General features: G+C 35.7%; 1 protein-coding gene across 8 annotated transcripts in view; it reads left to right on the top strand.

Annotated features, from left to right (window-relative positions):
* CNTN4 (contactin 4) overlaps positions 1-22,575 on the top strand; it is a 902,287-nt gene that overhangs the window by 605,728 nt on the left and 273,984 nt on the right. For all 8 annotated transcript variants that reach the window (XM_077772911.1, XM_077772904.1, XM_077772907.1 and 5 more), the window contains one exon: positions 457-632. In XM_077772911.1, the coding sequence (XP_077629037.1) occupies positions 457-632 (176 nt within the window). The remainder of the gene's footprint in view (positions 1-456; positions 633-22,575) is intronic.

The following is a 22,575-nucleotide window of genomic DNA, read 5'->3' as shown; positions in this document are numbered from 1 at the left end:
TCATCAATCCTCAGCAATCTACCTGAAAATGGTTTATTCTGTCATCTATATAGACCCTTTTAAAGAATAACTACAAACTGGCAGTGGGGTGGGTGGGGTAAGTGTGGAGGAAGAATAACTACAAACTAGAGAAAGGACTTTTGCTGAGGAGCCCTATTTGAAGAAAGTTGTACAAGATGCTATGGGGATTTTAAAATAAAGTGTGTGTACTATCAAGTTAGCCACAAGAGCAAGTGTTAAAATTTTAATATCATTGTTTACTATAAAAGGCATGCTCTTTCCATAGCACTTAAGTTGTCACCATTGCTGGGTAGAGCATTTCTGTTTTTTTTAACATAGTTAAAAAAGTCACAGATGGTATTTCATGCTATTTATATAGTTTTTATATGTTTTAGATGATTCAGAAATATTGATTAATATTACAAGGTTTTATCTACTGGCATTTTTATGCTATAGGTGGAAATTAAATGGAACAGATGTTGACATTGGTGTGGATTTCCGCTACAGTGTTGTTGAAGGCAGCTTGTTGATCAATGACCCCAATAAAACCCAAGATGCTGGAACCTACCAGTGCATAGCAACAAACTCATTTGGAACAATTGTCAGCAGAGAAGCCAAGCTTCAGTTTGCTTGTAAGTAGCAATTACATCGTGTGCAAATGTTACTTTGAGTTTTTATACCATTAAGCCTTTAAAACAGTTACTTTTAAAAACTAAATGGATTTTAAATTGTTATATGATCTTTACATTTTTTCATATTTGGGAAATATCTTGTTTATAGGATAAATTATAAATCTAAGTGGAAAGATGTATTCAGCTTTTATAAGGATTAAGACTTTGATTATATGATTATATGTTATAGGATTCTCTATACATATATACATTCACATGCACACAAATTTATACACATATACATTTACATACACAAGAAATTACACACATAGACACACACACATTACAGACTGTATAAGCAAGTAGTTGAACTGCCAGTAATAGTCATTTTGAGGAGTATTTAACCATAAAGCTTAGAGCTGCAAAAAATCTTGGTAGTCTGTTAAACTTATAACTCCATTTTTTTCTTATAGATTAGGAAAAATCCTCTTTTTTTTTTTTTTACATTTTTTTTGAGAGATAGAATGAGACAGAGCATGAGCAGGGAGGGTCAGAGAGAGAAGGAGACACAGAATCTGAAGCAGCTCCAGGCTCTGAGCAAGCATTTAGCACAGAGCCCCCGACACGGGGCTCAAACCTACCAATCGTGAGGTCATGACCTGAGCCAAATTTGGCCACTTAACCGACTGAGCCACTCAGGCACCCCTAGATTAGGAAAATTTTTAAAACAACTACAATAACAACAGTAAGTAGAGGCAGAGTGTTAACTTTTATACTATACCTTTTATATTTCCAGCTTAGAACATTTAAAAAACAAATTGCCATCTTGTAAGACCATCATCTAATAAAAGTTCATGAGCATATCAAAGAAAGTGGAATTTAGAAATAGCAAGTTGAAAATAAAATCCACAGGGAAGAGCAGTGAGTACACATTTGAGAATAGATGCCTTTGAGTATTGATGTGCAGTTACATTTTTAAGGGTTTATGTATTTGCATACGATTATATATTTCCTGTATAAAATCCCAACTCCTACAGCAGTGCATTAATGTCAAAGGTTTCATAATTACAAAGTCTGTTGGCAGTAACACTGTAGAATATTCTCATTAACAAAATCATCCCTGGGAACTCGGCATTAAATATATCTAATATCCAGTGCTTAATCTATTATTGCTATCACGTGTTATTTTTACTAGTTGAGAAATGAATTTTCTGAATGTTAGGTATATATAGGATTCCAAGATTATTTTGTTTGTGAATATCTCCTGATATCTTCCAAAGATATCCTTAGTTGTACAGAATTACAGAAGGATTATATGTCTGATTGAGTGCTACAGAACCAAAGTGTTTATTTCTCCTGGTCTACTGCAAATCTATACTTATTTTTTAGGATTGACAAATGAATTCTGTTGGATTTATTTGGAAAAATAAACATAGACTCATTGATTCTAACACTAGGGAGATGTCAGCACTCAATTAAACTTGTATTTCTTCAATTTTTGGATTCCGTAGTATAAGAAAAATTTTAAGATAGCAACGGTAACAACAAACAATAGAGGTTGACGTAGAATTGCCAACACTTGATTTTCTAATTTATGACATTTAAAAAACAAATCACCAACTCTTAAGCTATCTTTCTGTAAAAGTACAGGCGTTTCTATTACCAGAATCATCCAAAAGACAGACTATCATATTTGAGGGTGGCCATTTAATTAGACCCAATTAGCCTAAGGGAAAGCTCTATCACTCATTTTGTGGGTGGCTGAGTTGGCCTGAGGATCAGTCATGTTTGGAGTCCATCTTGCTTATCCCACTTAATATGTAATGTCGGCATCCTGCTACCATCAAAATCTCTGACTGAGCCTTAAAAATTCTAAAACCAGAGCACTTACCTATTCATCACAAAGCATCCTGACCCATGGTGAACTGCTCTAGTTATTCAGAAGTACAAAAACAAAAACAACATCTCTTTCTTAAAATTGGGCTACATATCTAAATTTTCATCACTCTCACTCCCAGTGCTTACTGTGTGATCCTGGTTAGGCTTCACATATGTGAAAATATGACCATGTCCCTTCTTTCCTAATTGCTGTCTTCTCCAAGCACTTAATCTACAACTATCTTCTTCATATCACATCCATTTTTGTTAATTTATATATTACATTATGAGCATATAGAAATGTATCCAATTCTATGCGTGTGCCTTGACCTTTGCGGAGGACAGTGGGAGCAGTAGTATCCCACAATGTGAACTCCTTTTTCAATGAATGCAGCTGACATTGATACTTATCTTTTTTTAAAGCCCCAGTCTCACATCTTAACCTTACTCTGAACATATAGTTATGTAAAATCTGAGGATTGATTTTTTTATGAATGTCTATTAATCCTCAGCTACCCAACCATGTTATTTTATTAACCTAAACTCAGAATATTATATTTACCCCTATTAAATTCACCTTCTGAGTGATGACCCTTTGTTCCCTCACAGTTGAAATTGTTTTAAATCTTTTTTTTAATCTGACATATTGATTGTCCTCCTACCTTAATGTCAGCAGAAATTTTGATAAGTATGTGTACATTCAAATAATTGATACAACATGTTGACCAGGACAGGGCAGCATGCCAATACAGAACTTCCACTAAGATGAGATTGAACTTTTAAATCAATATTCTTTGCTTACTCTTGTTCAATTAGCTACAAAATTTCCCAAACATACTATCATTGAAGCCCAGTGTCTCCTATGTGTTCTTAAAGTAGTGAGAATCTTTGCCAAATGCCTTGGTAAAATCAAGATGTATTATTTCTTCTCACCCCTCCTACCTGGTCGCTGTGCATGTTCTCTAGATCTTCTTCAACCGTCTATCATAAAACAGGCAAAGTAATCTTTTAAACATGCAAATGAGATCATTCCACTTTGCTGTTTTATGCCTTCTACTGCACTTAGAATAAATCTCAAATTCATTACCATGGTCTCATTTTAATTTCTTGAAAATGAGAAACTATCTTTTGCACCCGAGCCTTTCTTTTTTTTTTTTTTTTCACTTTTTATTTATTTGAGAGAGAAAGAGGGGGAGAAAGGGAGACAAGGGCAGAGGGCTCAATTCCACAACCCAAGGGTTAGGACCTGAGTGGAAACCAAGAGTCCAACACTTACCAGACTGAGCAACCCAGGCACCCCATAGCCTTGACACTTTCATTCCCTCTGTCTGATACGCTTTTCTCATGATCCTTCACATTCTCACTTCTCATGGTCCTTAATTCTCAATTTAGGTATGACCTCCTAACAGAAAGTTTTCACATCATCTTGTCTAATCTCAGAAGTAGTGCCTGTCATTTCTCTTCTTCTCTGATGCTTACCTTTTTCCAGCCCTCTACTTCTACATAACAGCAGCCTCTATTCCATTCATTAGGACTTAATACAACCTAGAATGATTTTGTATATTTATTCTTTTCTCATAATTTAATTGCTACAATAGAATCTAAATTCTAAGGGAACTGACTCTATCTTGTACATCCTTCTATTTGCAAAGTGTAGGACACTTTATATGTATGAATAAAGGAATTCTTTTGTTAATTGCCTCTTTAGTGATGCAACAAAGAAAATATATGCATAAAATTATTTGGGGGATGATGCATTTTTATAAACTGAAACCCTTTATGTTCTAAACATTTTCTTGAATTCAGCCTCTTGTCACAGTTTTTAGACTTTTCTTCCTCTTTTCTTAATTTAATTTTATTTATTTAAAAAAATTTTAGTGTTTTAGTTATTTTAGAGAGGGAGAGAGAGAGACAGCGTGAGCAGGAGAGGGTCAGAGAGAAGGAGATACAGAATCCGAAGACAGGCTCTAGGCTCTGAGCTAGCTGTCAGCCAGAGCCTGAAACGGGGCTCGANTTTTTAAATAAAAAATGTTGGCTTCATTCAAAAACCATTTTTTAATTGTTTGGAATAAAATACTTCAGTGATGTAAGGTGAAGCATGACAATGACATCTTCTGAGTGTTACTGAGTAATTGCTTTCACCCCAAAAATTGTCAGAATCATTGAGGGAAATAAATGTTTTTTGATTATACTTACTGTACTATAGTATGCAAGTGAAAATATTTCTTCATTTTTAGTCCTATAATTTTATGACTGAAACAGACCTTTAAAGTTTCTTGGCCTGTATCATTTTAAAAATGAAATTGAAGATTGGTGGGGTGCCTTAGTGGCTCAGTCAGTTAAGTATCCAACTTTTGATTTTGGCTCAAGTCATGATCTCATGATTCATAAGACTGAGCCCATCACTGTGTTCTTTGCTGTCACCATGAAGCCTTCTTGGAATTCTTTCCCTCTCTCTCTCTCTACTCCTCCCCCACTCGTGCTGTCTTGCATACTCGTTAAATAAATAAATCAATAAACATTAAAAAATGAAATTTAAGACTGGAATAAATTAATCACTCATTGTTATTTACACAGTTAATAAGTGGCTGCCAAGGAAAACCAGCCTCACTCCATTCCTAGTTCAGTGCACCCTTGCTCACCTCTGCTTAAGACTCATTTTGATTGGAGTGCCTGGGTAGCTCAGTCAATTGACCTGACTTCTGCTCAGGTCATAATCATACTGTTCATGAGTTCGAAAGCCTGGAACCTGCTTTGGATTCTGTGTCCCCCTCTCTCTCTGCCCCTCCTCCACTTGTGTTCTGTCTCTCTGTTTCTCAAAAATAAATAAACATTAAAAAAAATTTTTAAAGATTCACTTTGATTTATAAGAAAACATCCCTTCATCTTTATCTAATATTCATTCCTTCATTTCACTTTCATACTTTATATGAATTTATTTATAGGACAATCTTACAAGGTAGACTTGTATATACATTATTTTTAAATATTTTAATGCTGCTTTGTAGACAGAATTTTGTAATCTCTTGTATTTAGCATTTTTTAAAATGAAGTTAATCACATAAGCAAAAAATCTCATTAATGGAGATAATGACTCTGAGAACTTACCCCTCCACACCATTTTTTTCCATTCAATACCTTCAGGATAAAAATCCTTCCTTATTAAAAAGTCATAGAATAATATAAGTCACTCTTGATGAGATGTGGACATTTTCATGAGCATACATATTGTAATGCAATTTGGAGCTTGTTCTGTTTTTCAGAAGTATTCAGCCATTAGCAATCATTTCTCTTCCTGTCATAGGACTACCAATACCCTTTCTACTGTTTACTCCTTCTGTTATACCTAGAGCTACAAAACTTTATTGATTAATTTACCAGGGTCTACCCAGTGTCTGGCCCTTCGTGAACTTGCAATAATAAGTAAGTGAATAAATAATGAGGGTGGATGTTAAGATCATCAAGCCATATTTGGGTCATGAGTTGAACCACTGAGTTCAAAGACTTTTTGGTGACCTTTTGGGAGTGCTTTGGAAGAGGGTACAAGCATATCCACCTTGAGATTATGTAGAAGACTCTTATTCCAGATAAGGATACATGTGGGGAAGGAGGCCTTAGCTTAATAAAAAGAATATGTTCATGTGTATAATGCATGAAATGTGCCATTCAACTCCTGAAAATTTGGCCTCAAACTATGTATGGTCTCAATAAAATGTTTCAGGAATAGCCTTGCTTTAACTTCCCTTCCACCCAAGGGGAAAAAGCAAGTTGAATAACTTTTATTCTCACATAGGCAACTGAATCAGAAGATAATGCCAGTAGTGGAGGGAATTTTGGTTCATTATTTCCTCAGCTTAATGGTAGAAATATTTCCAGAGGCTTTGTCTATGTGGACTGAAGTGCTACAGCTGCATCAGTCTAGGTGCTCATTTCCCCAGCCAAATATCTCAGTCTAAATTTGTGTAAAAATCATTGTGCATGATTATTCAGCAGCGGAATATTTTTCTCAGATGTACAGACATTTTTTAAAGTAAATTGCAATACACACTTATACACTTAGAAGATAGTCAAATAAGTATTTTTGATATATATATATATTAGTGTTCATTTTTGAGAGAGAAAGAGAATGCAAGCAGGGGAGGGGCAGAGAGGGAGACACAGAATCTGAACCGGGCTATAGGCTCTGACTGTCAGCACAGAGGCCTACACAGGGCTCGAACCCACAAACCGTGAGATCATGACCTGAGCTGAAGTCAGACGCTTAACTGACTGAGCCACCCAGGCACCCCTATTTATTTTTTTATTGTTTATTTATTTTGAGAGAGAGAGAGAAAGTGTGAGCAGGGGGAGGGGCAGAGAGAGAGGAGAGAGAGAAACCCATGTAGGCTCCCCACTGACAGTGCATAGCCCAATCCCGTTTCTATCTCAGGAACACTGAGATCATGATCTGAGCCAAAATCAAGAGTCACATGCTTAACCGACTGAGCCACCCAGGTGCCTCCAAATAATTTTTTTTTTCTTTTTTTAATTGGCTATATGGACAAGAAGTTGAGATACTATATTGCCTAAGTTTAGATGGTATAGAACATTGTTTATTGTTCTCTTTCACTTTAGTTGTCCCATAAGGTTTCTAAAACTCAGACTTCTCATCAGCATTGTGAGATAACCATAATTACCTTGTAGGGTTGTTATGAAGGTTAAATTATACAGCATATGAAAAATCCCAGAATATTTCCTAGCATGAGAAAACTATGTAATAACTGCTTCTCTACTTCTCTCTCTTTACTCTTCTCTATCTTCTTTCTCTCTCTTTCCTACCTCTTTAAAATAAGAACAATAACCAACATTTATTTATTTATTTTTCTGCATTCTTTTATCAAGTTTTAGAGAATATAATTAGCCATTTAGTTTACATTTTAAAGTTTCAGGGTATTTTTTTATATTTCCAAAGTAACATATAATGGAAAAGATATATATATTTTTTTAAATTTTTATTTCTATTTTACCCAATTCCCACCTACCTCCCCTCTGGTAAGCATCAGTTTATTACTAACATTTATTAAGAGCTTAAATGTAATGGATAAGAGCACAAGCTCCAGAGTTAAATTTCCTGGTTTGAAATTCAGCCCCTGTGACCTTTGACAAGGTACTTTTCTCTGCATCCATTTCTTTCTCCATAAAATGAGGATCATAACTATACCTCCTTTGTTGTAAGGATTAAATAAATTAATACAGTTAAAATTCCTACATCATTGTCTGGCACCCATGATGGGTTTAATAAATGTTAGCTATTATTGTAATGTTTATAATAATTTTACTAATCTATATCAGATATTATGTTAAGGACTTTGGAAATATTGTCCCATTTAGTTCTCAATAAACCCAAGATTGTCCTATAGATAATTTTATATCAAGTATAAAAATGAGACTTGAAACTACGATGTTAGATAAAGATGAAGAGATGTTTTCTTATAAACCAAAGTGAATCTCAAGCAAAGGTGAGCTAGGGTGCAATGAACTGGGAGCTACAGCTGATTATTTTTATTTCATAGGTGATGAATCTGAGAATTAGTGAAATGAGATAACTTTCACCGAACATGCAGCAGGAGGAAATGAGCCTATAGAACCCTGGCCACCTAACTCCTGAGCACATAACCATTATATGGCATTTGACATACATGGTTCCCCCATGATACCTAAAACTACACTTTCCTCGTGGAATTTACCTTCAAACCATACATTCAAACCATGATTGATAACATATTTCCCTTGGAGACATAGACCTGGATTTTTTAATGTGTTTTACAACCATTAATATAGTACATCCATCATTAATTCTTTGTTGTTTTTAATTTTTTAGTTATAAGCTTCCTTGATGTCATCATAATGTTGATTTACTGTTAACAACTAAAAGCATAATGCTGTATATTGTAATTATGCATATATTTGTGACTCTAATTTTAATATAATTGGTTTCAGATTCCATAATGAGAATAATTAATAACAGTATTTCTGCTCTAAAAGTTAAAATGCAAATTTCCAATTTATTATAAGTAGGTTATAAAACATTCTGAATATTGATATTTTATGGTAAATAACCCTGAGTTGGTAAACTGTATATCCCCAAGCAGTAAATGATATATTATTATAAGGTTCCTTACTCCCATGTCATTCATCCCCTACATGTGAAAAAGATTCATTTTAAATATAGATTATTATGAAGAGCTTCTAAGAGAATAATACAGTAACTCTGGATTTTAACCCATCAGACTTGATTGCTCCATAAACAGTGTTTGGGGCCTTCATCCTGGAAGTTCGGCTGTTTTTTACCAGTACAGATCTTCAAAACAAAAGACTTAACATTATTCATCATCTCAGGTTGTGGATGACTATAATTTATACATAAGTATCTCCAAATTGCTCATGGTAAAATTAAATCATGTAACGAAATCCAGCCACCTGCCTGCTGTAAGAAAACGCATTGTCTTGGTCATGGGGAAGGTAGTGTTATTTGAAGGAAATGCTTGAGTGTAACTTATACTGGACTCTGTTGGTACCTTTCCTGAGGCGGGAAAAGAAGCTAGACTGGAATGCTATTCATATCCTGCCTATCTGCCTCCTGAGCTTCTAGTAAGGAGAAGAAGTTGAAAGAGGGAAAAGATAGTAAAACAAGAAGGATGGAGATAATAAGTGAAGGGGCCCCCTAGGTGCAAAAGCCACTCCATTTTGGCCTCTCTATGACCTCAAGCAATGTATCTTTAAGGGTAAAGTAACTCAATAAACCAATCCATTCTAAGGTTAATTTCATTTAGCTTTAGTAATTATGTGGCAGCCAGCATTTTTTATGGTGAAAATATTTCATTGATGAACAGTATCTGATTAGAAGGTCTCATTGGAATAGATCTTTGTTATTGATGCTACAGTAAGCCTTGTCTGATTTCTCCTTAACTTGGGCACCCTCTGAGGACTGCAGTGCTGATGGTAATAAAAATTAGAAAAATGTATTAAATTTAGAATATTGTCCTATGTTCAAACTGGGGCTTTTGTTGCAACCTGGTTTTTCATCTCTTGATTATTGCTTCTATTCACAGTAAATTTCAAATGTTCATTGCTTTTAATATTCAATAATTAGTTTATCTTTCATAGCCAAAGAATGAAATGTGCAGTCAATCAGAACAGTTTTTGGGGGTTTGATAGATGGCCAAACCCATGACTGGCTTGACTTATTTTTTAATTAGGGAGTCTGCTTAAATAGGCAAACTTTTGTTTCTAAGCAATAAAATGTTGATGAATGGCTGTTTGGATAAATAATTGGTGAATATTTAGATCAATTAAAACTTAATCAGCTGAGAAATATTTGGACAGTAAAACTGAAAACATTTATTAATACAGGGATTTGATTCTCAACAAAGGAGTAAGTTTTTCTTATTTGAATAGTTAGAAGGATTTAAACCAAAACTTGCTGAGTTTCTGACATAGTTCTTTTAGTGGATACTTTCTGCCACCTACTATAGTACTAGAAAAACATTCCTGGTGAGAATCGGTGTCTCTAGGAGATTGTATAATATAAACCTTAAGAACTAGTCAGATATGGCCATGTGATATTGGTTCTTAATGATGTGGGCAGTTGTGAGTTGTGGTATAATTAATCATTGAAATTCACAGGTATACAACGTAATTGTCATGTGTGTTTTTTTCTTTCCCTTCTACAAAACCTATTAATCTATAGGTACTAGCTAATTATGACCATTACTTTGTTAGATATTTCTCCTTCCACTTATCCACAGTCCAATTTGGGATCTATATGACTGATAAAGGGAGTTTGGGACTAAATGAATGAAGTATACAGATTTTTAAATTTTTTAATGTTTATTTTTTGAGAGAGAGTGCGCATGTGGAGAAGGGGCAGAAAGAGAGAGAGAAACAGAATCTGAAGCAAACCCCAGGCTATGTGCTGTCAGCATAGAGCCTGCCATGGGGCTTGAACTCAGGAATGGTGAGATCATTACCTGAGGTGAAGTCGGATGCTTAACCGACTGAGCCATCCAGGCTCCCTGTGAAGTGTACAGATTTTTTAAAAATCAAGAGCATTCTAAGAATACAGTTCACATAAAAATTAGCAACCAAGACCAGATGGAGATCCAAAGACGCCTAACCAGACAATATTTAAGTTGGTAAAGTTATTACATTTTGTATTNTTAGTCAACAAATATTAAAATAATTAAATTATTATTATTATTTACTTATTTATTATTAAAATTATAATTATTATTTATTATATTAATAATTAAAATATTAAAATAATTTTGATTGTTTTTCAACTTTAAGTTTTAGATAATGAGATGCAAATCTCCCCTTCTTGCACAGTCTTAACTGTGTTTTATGTTTGCCTGAAGTCGTGGTGTACAGTCACATAGGTGTTGCCATGCTGTTGAAAAGGGAGCAGTTGCTGAGTGGGAGAAAAATACCAGCTATAAGGAGTCACTCTAATCGCAGTTTCCATTCTTTCTAAAGAGTTGATATTTGCGAGGTTATAGTCTTAGAGAACAGATACATATTCAGTTATGGATCAAAATTCACAACCTAATAGACCACCTTTAGTGGATTGAATGGTAACTTCTTAAAAGGTATGTCCACCTAGAACCCGGAGATGTGACCTTTTTTGGGAAAAGAGTCTTCTCTGGTATAATTAAATTCAGTATCTCAAGGTGAGATCATCCAGAGTTAAGCAGTCAGACCCTTAATCCAATGACAATATGAGAGACAGAAGAGAAGATACAAAGGGGAGAAGTCAGTGTGACTCTGTAAGCAGAGATTGTAGGAGTGTAGCCAACCAGCGCAAAGGATTGCCAACAGCCATCTGAAGCTAGAAGTGGTAAGGAAGGATTCTCCCCTAGAGCCTTCACAGTGATTGCAGCCTTGCTGGTACCTTGATTGTAGACTTCCAGCCTTCAGAATGTGAGAGCATACATTTGTGTCTCGTTAAGCCACCAAGTGTGTGGTGACTTGTTTACAGCCACCCTAGGAAACTAGTAGATGGGCATGTGTGCAGTTCCTTCCCTAGTCTCTGCTGACCACTGTCATCAAGGAAAAATAAAATCATCTAGGGAATCAGACCACAGTCAGGTGTTTTTGTAACTTAACTGTATCAGGGAACAAAGTATTGAGAGGGATGGCCTTGATTAAATGTGGGATTATCTGTGCATGTTTTGTGTCACACAATACATTTGCCTCTGGTGAGCATAACAGCATTTTGAACATTACATAGTGTGATTTGATGGAATAATGAAAAAGGCAGCTATATAAATTCAAAACATCACCTTTTCTTCAGCACTTAAATCGCTTGAAATAACCCTCTTAGGCCTTCCCTAAAACAGGCGGAATTGGTCCTTTCTTCATAGGGCAGTGATTTGAAGTGATTCTGGGTAGTTTGTTGACCCCAGATCCCTCTCTCTGGACTTCTTTTTTTCTAGGTCCTTTTCCCTGAATTTGACCTCTTTGTCTGGCACTCTAAAGCCCTAGAAACTAGCAATTATCACATTTAGAGTGTCTGACCTACCTGTGGCAGTAACAGTTAGACTGTGGTCTCTCATGCATTGTTACCTTTCGTATTATGACATTTCTGTCTGCTGAAATCCCCTGTGCTCGTGAGGGCCAGATTCCATTGTCTTCCCAGTCAACACCTTTCACTGAGTAGGCTCTAATCTGAATAAACCATTTACCTCCTTGCTGACATGTATTTTATGCACCATACCAGCTGATTTTTTACTTCACAGCTATAATATGTGATCCCTTTACAGAACAAAACATGCTTTAAGGTTTAGAGGTTATATCTGAAATTCAGGGGCATCATAAAAGTGTGTGTGTGTGTGTGTGTGTGTGTGTGTGTGTGTTTTCCAAGAACTAAATTATGCTATTAGATATTACACCATAGATTAAATTCCATATTAAACACTAAACCCTCACTGGATAGTTCTGCAGATCAGTAATTTATCCCTGATATATGTATTTAGGTTACACACCAATAATGATCAGAGTATTAATTTTCTGCCAAACACTTGCATTGTGGTTTATCATTCGCATTTCAGATTTGTTCATTTTTTTCCTACATTTACTGTCCACCACCCCCTCCACCAAATTCAAGGCAGTTTTTTGCTATGAGCAACCTATTAACTTGGCTTCATAAAATATAGATTAATTATACCTTAAAGGCCCTCCTTTAAGTAGCCCATATTTATTTTAAAAAGCAGTGACAGGGCAGCATGAGGGAGTCAACAAATGGATTTCCTTATTTTTAACCTTGGTGATTCCTTTGTTCTACCTTTTTCAAATGTTATCACCATGAAATGAGGGCAGATATATATGGAGAGGTGCTGAATATGTATTTGTGGAAAGAGGGACACTCAAGGAATATATGGATCAATCAATGAAAAAGTTTAAGAGAAACAGAAGTGCCTTGGGTTTAACTAGTGTTATGAGGTAATATCTTTCCGTAAATATTCCATTCTGTGAATTGGGAAGTATGTTTTTAAATTTCTTTTTTTTTTTTTTTTTTACAATTTATTTATTTTTTAGACAGAGAGAGACAGAGCATGAGTGGGGAAGGGTGAAAGAGAGAGAGAGAGAGAGACAGAATCTGAAACAGGCTCCAGGCTCTGAGCTGCCAGCACAGAACCTGACGCGGGGCTCGAGCCCACGAACTGCGAGATCATGATGTGAGCCGAAGTCGGACGCTTAACCGACTGAGCCACCCAGGCGCCCCTATGTTTTTAAATTTCTAAACCTGGGAGGTACCCTCCAGAAAGTTGTATATTAAATATAATGTTTCTCATTTTTCAAAAATTCATGAAAGAAGCATTGTTACTTACTTTTCATATTGTGTTTTCTTTTGGTACCATCATGGCTATCTACTTTCAGAACATTTTTATGACCTTAAAAAAGGAACCCTGTACTCATTGATAGTCACTCTCCCTTTTTCCCATCCTATGATCTGTCTCTATGAATTTGCCCATCCTGGACATTTCACGTGAATGGCATCATATAATACGTGGCCTCTTGTGACTTGTTTCTTTCACTTAGCATAGCACTATCAAGGTTGATTTATATTGCAGCATGTAGCAGTATTTTATTTTTGTTTATGGGCAAATGGTACGCCATTGTATTTGCTGATGTAGGGGTCCAACTTCATTCTTTTTAATTTTTTATAAGTCATTCTTTTTCTTTTCTCTTCATTTTTTAAAAAATTGAGGTATAATTGACATACAACATTGTATTTCAAATACACAACGTAATGATTGAATATTTGTATATATTGAAAAATGATCACTACAGTAAGTCTAGTTAACATCCATCACCATCCTTGGTTGTAGAAAATTTTTTTCTTATGATAAGAACTTATAAGATATAATTAGCCACTTTCATGTAAGCAATACAGTATTGTTAACTATAGTTGTCATGCTGTACGTTACATCCCCAAACTTTTTAATTTTATAACTGGAAATTTGTCTCATTTTGCCCACCTCCTACCATCCTCCCCATGGCCCTGCCTCTAGCAGCCACTGATCACTTCTCTGTCTTTAAGTGTGCATATTTTGTTCTTTGTTTTCATCCTTTTTTTTAAGATTCCACATGTAAGTGACATCATATTATATTTGCCTTTCTCTGACTTATTGTAGCATAATGCCCTCAAGGTCCATCCATGTTGTCACAATGGCAAGATTTCATTTTTTATGGCTCAATAATATTCCATTGTATATATGCCACATTTTTTTTTGGTCCCCACATCTGTCAATGGACCTGAAGGATAGTTCCATATCTGAGCTGTTATAAACAATGCTTCAGTGAACACAAAGTGCATATGTATTTTTGAGTTAGTGTTTTGATTTCCTTCAGATAAGTGCACAGATGTGGAATTTTTCAATCATATGATAGTTCTGTTTTTAATTTTTTAAGGAATCTCCATACTGTTTTACAAAGGGGCTGTACCAATTTACATTTCTACCAATTTATTTTCCCTTCTGTCCGCATCTTTGCCAAGACTTGTTATTTTTTTTATAATAGCCGTTCCAACAAGTGTAAGGTATCATCTCATTGTGTTTTTTGATTTACATTTCCATGATGATAACTGATACTGAGCATCTTTTAATGTACTTGTTGGCCATATGTATGTCTTCTTTGGAAAAAAAAATGTCTATATAGATCTTCTGCCCATTTTTTTAAAATCAGATTGTCCTTTTGCTTAGAATTTTTCTTTATATATTTCAGATATATACCCCTTATCAGATATATGATTTGCAAATATCTTTTCTCATTCAGTAGGCTACCTTTTTGTTGTTGTTGATGGCTTCCTTTGCTGTGCGGCAGCTTTCTGGTTTGATCGAGTCCCACTTGTTTATTTTTGCTTTTGTTTTCTTTTGTTGTCAAATCCAAAAATCTTCACCAAGACCTATGTGAAGGAGCTAATTTTCTATATTTTCTTCTAGGATTTTTATGCTGTCAGGTCACACATTCCATTTTACATTAATCCATTTTCAGTTAATTTTGGGGTATGGTGTAACATGGTGGCCCAGTTGCATTCTGTTGTGTATGGCTGTCCAGTTTTCCAACACCATTTATTAAAAAGACAGTCCTTTCTTCACTGCATATTTTTGCTACTTTTTCATAAATGAAATGACCTATATTGGTGGGTTTATTTCTAGGCTCACTATTGTGTTTCACTGATGCATCCATCTGTTTTTGTCAATACTATACTGTTTTGATTATGAAAACTTGGTAATAGAGTTCGAAATCACAGACAGATTCTTTTGTAATGTGGATATACAGTTGTTCCAACATCATTTGTTGAAAAAGTGGTCTTTTCCCCATTGAATAATTTACACATTTGTCAAAAATCAATTGACCATAAATATAGGCATTTATATCAGGGCTCTAAGTTTTATTCTATTGATCAATATATCTGCCTTATGCCAGTAGCACACTGTGTTGATTACTGTAGCTTTGTAGTAAATTTTGAAATCAGAAATTGTTCATTAATAGCCTCTTAAGACCAAAGAAAGAAGATGCATATAATAGCCCATTACCTTTAGACTCCATTCTGCTTTCCCTACAAACAAGCATATTATCTTTGAGCATGTAATATCAAATTCAATATCAAATTCTGGGTTGTCTAATCTGAAATAACATCTCATTTTGAGCCTCAAGCCTAATCCACTGTTTTCTTTATATTTTAAATGGAATTCATTTGTTCTTATTCCTCTTCTCAGGGTCTCAGTTCTGTTTTCCTCAACCAACCACTCAAACAAGAATGCTTGTGATTTCTTAAGAACTGTCCCTATTTTACCAGCCAAGAACAATCTAAATCCATAGAGGAGAAATATTTTTATTTAAGGCAGTGAGGTTCTAGGACTATTCAATTAGAAACCAGACCACTTAACAACTTGGCCAGCACATCTCCTTTCTTAACTCTTCCAAGAACCATAGGGAGGTGATTGTACATTTGCAAAACTAAGTGTCCCTTGGTGGGTTTTTCTCACAACAAAGAATACTCTTGACCCAGGGTTAATTTTTAAATGTTATTTCTCATATCGCCACCAGACTACTTTATAATAAGTCATTTCTTCTAAATCCACTTAGACCTTTCAGTACTCAACTTGGCTTTGTATCTGCTATCTTCTCTGGTATCTACCACCAAAACGCTGTATGACCTTGAGAAAGTTTCTACACTTCTCTGAATCCTAGTATCCTCATCTATAGAATGAGCATAATGATAGTATTTTAGAGTAATGAGGATTAAATATGTCTGGGAAATGTACCCTGTATGTTTATGAACATTTGTTTATCTATTCATGCATACACTGTGCATTGACATGTGAGTGCTGTGCTTTCTTATCTCTTTTGTCCACGAGTACCCCAATATTTATTATGAGGTACTAGAATTCAGCATACAGTTTTGTCTGGCTCTCTAAATAGTCCATATATAACCAGAATATGAAACTGGATCCATGTTTCTATATTTTACTCAACATTAAACATGGCTCTTTGTATCTAGCAGATGTTACAAGATTTCTAGGATGTCTAACATGTCTAGGAAATTAAGCTTCATTGTACTCTAACCAGCCATTTATCCTACATATAATTCAACATCAGTAATCACAACCTGAGATTTTCTACTAAGTAATTACCTGTACTGTCAAAAATTGTTAATTTTTCTACATATTTGAAAAGTTAAGTACCTTTGGAAAATACCACCATATCATCTAAGTGAAAAAATGAATTATCAATACTCCGTGTGGAGATTTTCTTCATATGTGTGTTTTTCATTCTTCCCATCAATAGTTAAGGTATACCAACTAGGTAGTAAGCACTGTGTTAGATGAGGAGGATATATCAATGAACTAGACAAATATGAAGTTTATATCCATCAAGGAAGACAGATGCTGAACAAACAACCAGGAGTACGGTGAGTGTTCAGAAGATTAAAGGTCTTGAATTATAAGGAACAAAAGAATAAGTAGCAGCAGAGGGAATGGGGAAATGGTCTGAAAGTAGTATTTATTTGTAAAGCAGTTGATTAGACAGATATTAAAGGAGAGGGATACAGGGAAACAGCAAGGCATTTCAAGAGAGGAAAACACAGATAGCATTCATTCATTCAGGTATTTTTTTGTTGTTGTTGTTGTTTTTCTGAGTGTCCATTCTGTGCTGACCAGGTAACAAAAACAAGACCCAGTCCTTCATCTTACAGGGTTTGCTTTCTACTGAGGGAGGAAAATGTTCATTGAGTAAATATTGTAAAAACTACACAATCACCAACTGAGATAAATGCTGATACAATGGCAATGGTACTGTGACATTTGTAACAAAGGAAGTAAACATAGAGAGTATTAAGAAAAAATTACCTGAGGAAATGATTGTAATTGAGATCCAGTGACTGTTTCCATAGCTCAGGGGTTAGAGCACTGGTCTTGTAATTGAGATCCGAAGGATAAGTAAACATTAAAGGGGAAGCATTTTCCAGGCAGAAAACACTATGTGCAAAGGTACTGTGGTAGAATAGTACTTGGAACATATTGGGAAATCAAAGCAGACCTGCCTGTGGCTGGAGAGCACAGAGAAGTGGAGTGAATGCAGTAGATTAGAAGAGGGTGATAGGGAATGAGGCAAGAGAAGAGTATGTATTTTTTCCGTGTTTTTATTTCAAGAATTCCTGAGGTCACTATACTTATGTATGCCACCCTATTGGTTGCAGATTAGTAAAATTATCATATACTCTTATAAAAGATGTTGACTGTTTCTAATTCTGTATGTTCATTGCCCTAGAGGCTTTCTATAAATCCAATCATCAGCTGCATCTCACACGTCTCAAACCAATCACCTGTAATAACTACAGAGCTAACAATCCGTACTTGCTTTGCATATGCCAGGCACTAAAATGTAAATCATCCCTTATAATCCCTACCCCAAATCTGAACACATGTATTCTTGATATTCCGAAGAATATCTAGGAAAGAGGAAACTGAGACATCAGAAAGTTGTATAATTTGCCAAAGTTCACACACATTTGAAGTTGAAGAACCAGGAGCTTGATATTCCTATTTTGCAAAATAGGGAACTAAGACGTGAGAAAGTTGTATAACTTGCCAAAGTTCACACAGGTTGGAAGTTGAAAAGCCAGGAACTGATTCCAGATTATTTAACGTCAATACTTGCAGTGTTAATCACCATACTACAACTGGTTTTCTGTTATTTCTACTAAGTGAAAATGCATCTTTGTCACAGGCACTGATTTGGCCAAGAAACTCAAAACTGAGTTTGGAATGTGATGCTAATGAAATAGCCAGACTCAATGTCTAAATGCCATATTGTTAAGAAACCTATACTTGCATTCATATGTGAAAAGGCAAAGCTATAGTTTGTTCATTAGCTGGTAGTGGGCAGCCAGGAGTATAGTACAGAGAGATATATGATAGGATTTCAATACCACAAATACTACTTGTCATCACCAAGTTTGTACACAGAAATGAGACAGTAAGATTGAAAATGATAAGAAGTCAGTGAGAACCCACTTAGCCGGCAGTGCTTGGAGCATATAGCTCACACAATGCCACTGGTGCTCTGTCTGTCCCAAGTCAGAAGACATTTCTCCTGGTCCCCATTCCTAGAGTACCTGCCTCACATGTTTATTGTAAGAGATAGAGAATAACTACAAAATATCTGATGTGTAGTAGAAATGAGGACCTATTTGTATCCATGTAGTTAGACCGCTAATCAGGTATTACTCTAATAGCCCCAAAGTGTTGTTAGTTTTGTTTAGCAATTTTTAATAATCATCAATTAAATATGATTAGGTATAATTAAAAGTGTTGCATCACACAGAGATTTTATACCTGTGGATAGCTGCACATAAGATCCTTTGTCTTTCTGTCTTGGGCCCTAGTTTTAAAACAGGTGCCCATGGTGATCATACCATAGCTTTATAAGGCAAGTGCCACCTGGAGAAACCTAATTCCTTCCTCAGTAAATCTCCTTCATTTGGCCAAAACATACACAAGCATTTGTTAAATTTGAAGCTGATTCAAAGACAAATATTCAGTAACTAGTTCTTCAGGAATGACACTGTACCCACATATATAGAAACTAACATTATTGGGCACCAAGAAGGACAAACCACCAGCTTTAAAAAGAGAGCATGTTTAATGAGCTTAGGGATTTGGGCATTGGGAGAGTAGGAATCTTTCAGAATTTATCTCCTGTCTGTAGCTTTTCGAACTGAATCCTTCTTTTATTTTTCCCCAAGGAAGGGCATCTATTACTACCACTTCTTCCAAATCAGTTCAAGTCCAAAGTCATAATAAGGTGCATGTGGGCACAATGGTGGGCATGCCGAGTTCTAACATCCGCTGCTTCTACCATGCTGGCCCAGTATTGTCTTTTTCATACTCTGTTGATTTTCATTATCTATCATCTTCATAGTTTATAATTTTAACCATCTGTCTCTTTTGCTTGTCAATTCAACTAGAAACTCCACCAGTGCCTTGCTTTGTTCAATAAATTTTTGTTGGGTTAGCAGGCTAGTAAATCACTCTACATGGAAACCAGGATCCCAAAGAGAAGCTGGGGAGGACTGGCAACCTTGAGATTTTTAACATGTTAGAGATAAACGTGTAAAATAAAATCAGAGACAAAGATGAATGTCCTTTCTTTTTGGAAGAGATGTGATCTGGGGGAGGATGGAAACAGAGATCTCTCAAAGATTTTATCTCCTTTATTACCAAGAGATTATCATGCATGTGACTTTTTGATCAGAGGTATGATGTAGCACTGGACTGACAATTCTCTTTCTGCTCTTACTGAGCTGCTGTCTTATGATTGATTTTTAAAATAGCCCATTGTTTGCCTCAGCTAATCAGGACCTAGTTAGTGTATCTCAAAAAAAGGAAATTTGCAAAGTGTTCTTTATTGCCTTTAATGTTTTTTTTCATTTTGGGGCCCCTGGATGCCTCAGTCAGTTAAACATCCAACTCTTAGTTTAGCTCAGGTCATGATCTCACTGTTTGTGGAATCAAGCCCCGCATTGGGCTCCATGCTACCAGCACAGAGACTGCTTGGGATTCTCTGTCTTCCCTCTCTCTCTCCCCTCCCCCACTTGCGTTGTCTCTGTCTCTTTCCAAATAAATAAATAAACTTTAAAAATACAAATGAATAAAAATTTTTCATTTAGTTGGCCCATTGATAGAAAATAGATATACTAATTAATTCATGGAATACTTCAAGGTGTAAAATGCACAACCGATTGGAGAAAAGTTCCTGTGTGATAGTATCAAGCTGGGAATCCCAGACAGAGGTTCTGACCCCTTACTGCCTCTGATTTACTCTGTGATCCACATCATAATAATGATAAGAAAGTCTTCAGTATGAGTGCGTTGGTGGTAGCCACCTATCCTAATAGCCGAGAAAGGAACACCTGTGTAGACAGCAGATGCTCAGTAAAAGCTCTTAAATAGGCTGCCCTCTTAGTATCTTTAATTGCCTAGATGGAAGAAGAATTTAAAATACCTTCCCATAGTAGTAGGTATGTGATGCCAATTACTATTTGCCAACCAAATGAAAAAGTTAAAAAATAATTGCATATAAATATTACATGGAGTTGAAGTTTTTAAATACTGAAATGTAGGTAAAATGGTCAAACAATGGCACTTGGAGATGAACAAATGCATTACATTTGTGGAGCCTTCATATTTATTACTTTGAGTGTCATTGCCATTTCCTGCTGGAAATTAAGTATCACAAATGTATCCTTCATTTGACCAGGTGGCCTTGATGCCTTGAAAATAAATGGTGAATCTGGGAATATAAATTATAGTAACATCATAAACATCTTCCTCTTACCCTTGGCAATGAAATAAAATAGTGCACTTTAAGCTTGTTTTGAAGGTTAAGCAGAAAATCTTGTGTTGGATAATTAATATTTCAATAAAAATCAATGTTGCCACAGTTAGCAGGTAGGTTATCTAGCTAATTGGCTCAATATTAAATTTGTTAACTATGAGTTGTCTTGTAGCTGAAATTGTGTTTGTAGAAAAATGGAAATCGGTGAGGTATTTCCTGGATTTGTAGCATGTCTTGTTAAGCCAGCTGTAGAGAGCTCATGGTATAAATACGAAAAATCATAGGAACTTGTCCTCTAGTTTCCACCAAAAGAATCCTTGTGATTTTCCCTAACTTCTCTGTCATGGCACCAAAGACTTTAAAACTAAGGACATTTTTACCCTGTTCACAAAATGTATATTGTCCCTTTATGTTCACTGCTTCACTTTCTCCTTGGTAATCCAAGATGCTATTTTTACACCTTGGAAAAATACTTAAAAGCTAAAGTGTCTATATACAATTTTACTATATAGAAAGCACTTTCAAATCTATTTATTTTGATCATTACATAAGCCCCATAAGGTATGATTTATCATTCTGATCATCCCCATTTTACTCGCTGTGGAATGTGCAGCTCAGAGATGAGAAGCAGCTTTTTCAGATCTGTGATACTAATAGTGTCAAACCTAGGAGTCAAAACTCAGACTTCTGATTTCAAGTCCTGATGTCTGTTCACTATAGCACATTACTGTTTTCATTTGAAATGACTTCCTTTCTTAAAACAAAGAAATAGACCTTTACTAGCTGGGTCTGACACCTGTCAATATTTTCTGAAGATATTTTAGAGTATACCTTCAAATCCTGGTTCCTAAAACTAGTCTAAGATGAAATTGTACTGTGTAATTTTAATAAGACAGAGTTCAGATAAAGAACAGTTATTCTTCTGAAGTTATGCCCTTCCATAATTTTTAATGTTAAAAGGTTTTCTTCTTTTATGAATTGATAATGGTGGAGGATGGGTGGTAATGACAGTAGCTTTTATTGAATACTTAGAAATATCTTTGTTGATTTCATAGACCTCTTTTTCCCCCTTAAAATTCTATTGCTCCAGGGCACCTGGGTGACTCAGTCGGTTAAGGGTCCGACTTCGGCTCAGGTCACGGTCTCAGAGTTTGTGGGTTTGAGCCCTGCATCAGACTCTGCTGACAACTCAGAACCTGGAGCCTGCCTCAGATTCTGTGTCTTCCTCTTTCTCCCCCTCCCCCTGTTCATGTTCTGCCTCTCTCTCTCTCTCTCCCTCTCTCTCCCTCTCTCTCTCTCTCAAAAATAAACATTAAAAAAAATTCTACTGTTCCATTAAATCCAAAGTCTATACACCAGCAGTGGATGGTATGGGTGGCAGGTAAGAGTGCTTCTCTGCTATAGCTTACTTCAGGTCTTAGAACTCAGCAGCAGTCAAAGGTTCACAATAAGCAACTTTAAGTACTAGCAAGACAAGCAAACTTTCTGTAGGCATCAGTGCCTGGCATTATGGTGTTCCCTGGAGGCCATCTCTTGGACCTCAGCACCTGTCATATTCTCAAGGTTAGATTAATTAGGTCCTGCTACTGAAGAAAACAAGAGTGGCTTATCTTCCATCTCTTTTCAATTAGTTTTGGAGGCAGCTGTTGGAGATCTACAACCATTTAGGATAAGGCATCATTGCCTCTTGAATCTGCAT

Source organism: Crocuta crocuta, unplaced genomic scaffold (genome assembly GCF_008692635.1).
Source record: "Crocuta crocuta isolate KB4526 unplaced genomic scaffold, BGI_CrCroc_1.0 scaffold489, whole genome shotgun sequence".
Lineage (NCBI taxonomy): Eukaryota > Metazoa > Chordata > Mammalia > Carnivora > Hyaenidae > Crocuta > Crocuta crocuta.
This window is presented reverse-complemented; position numbering and strand designations above follow the sequence as displayed.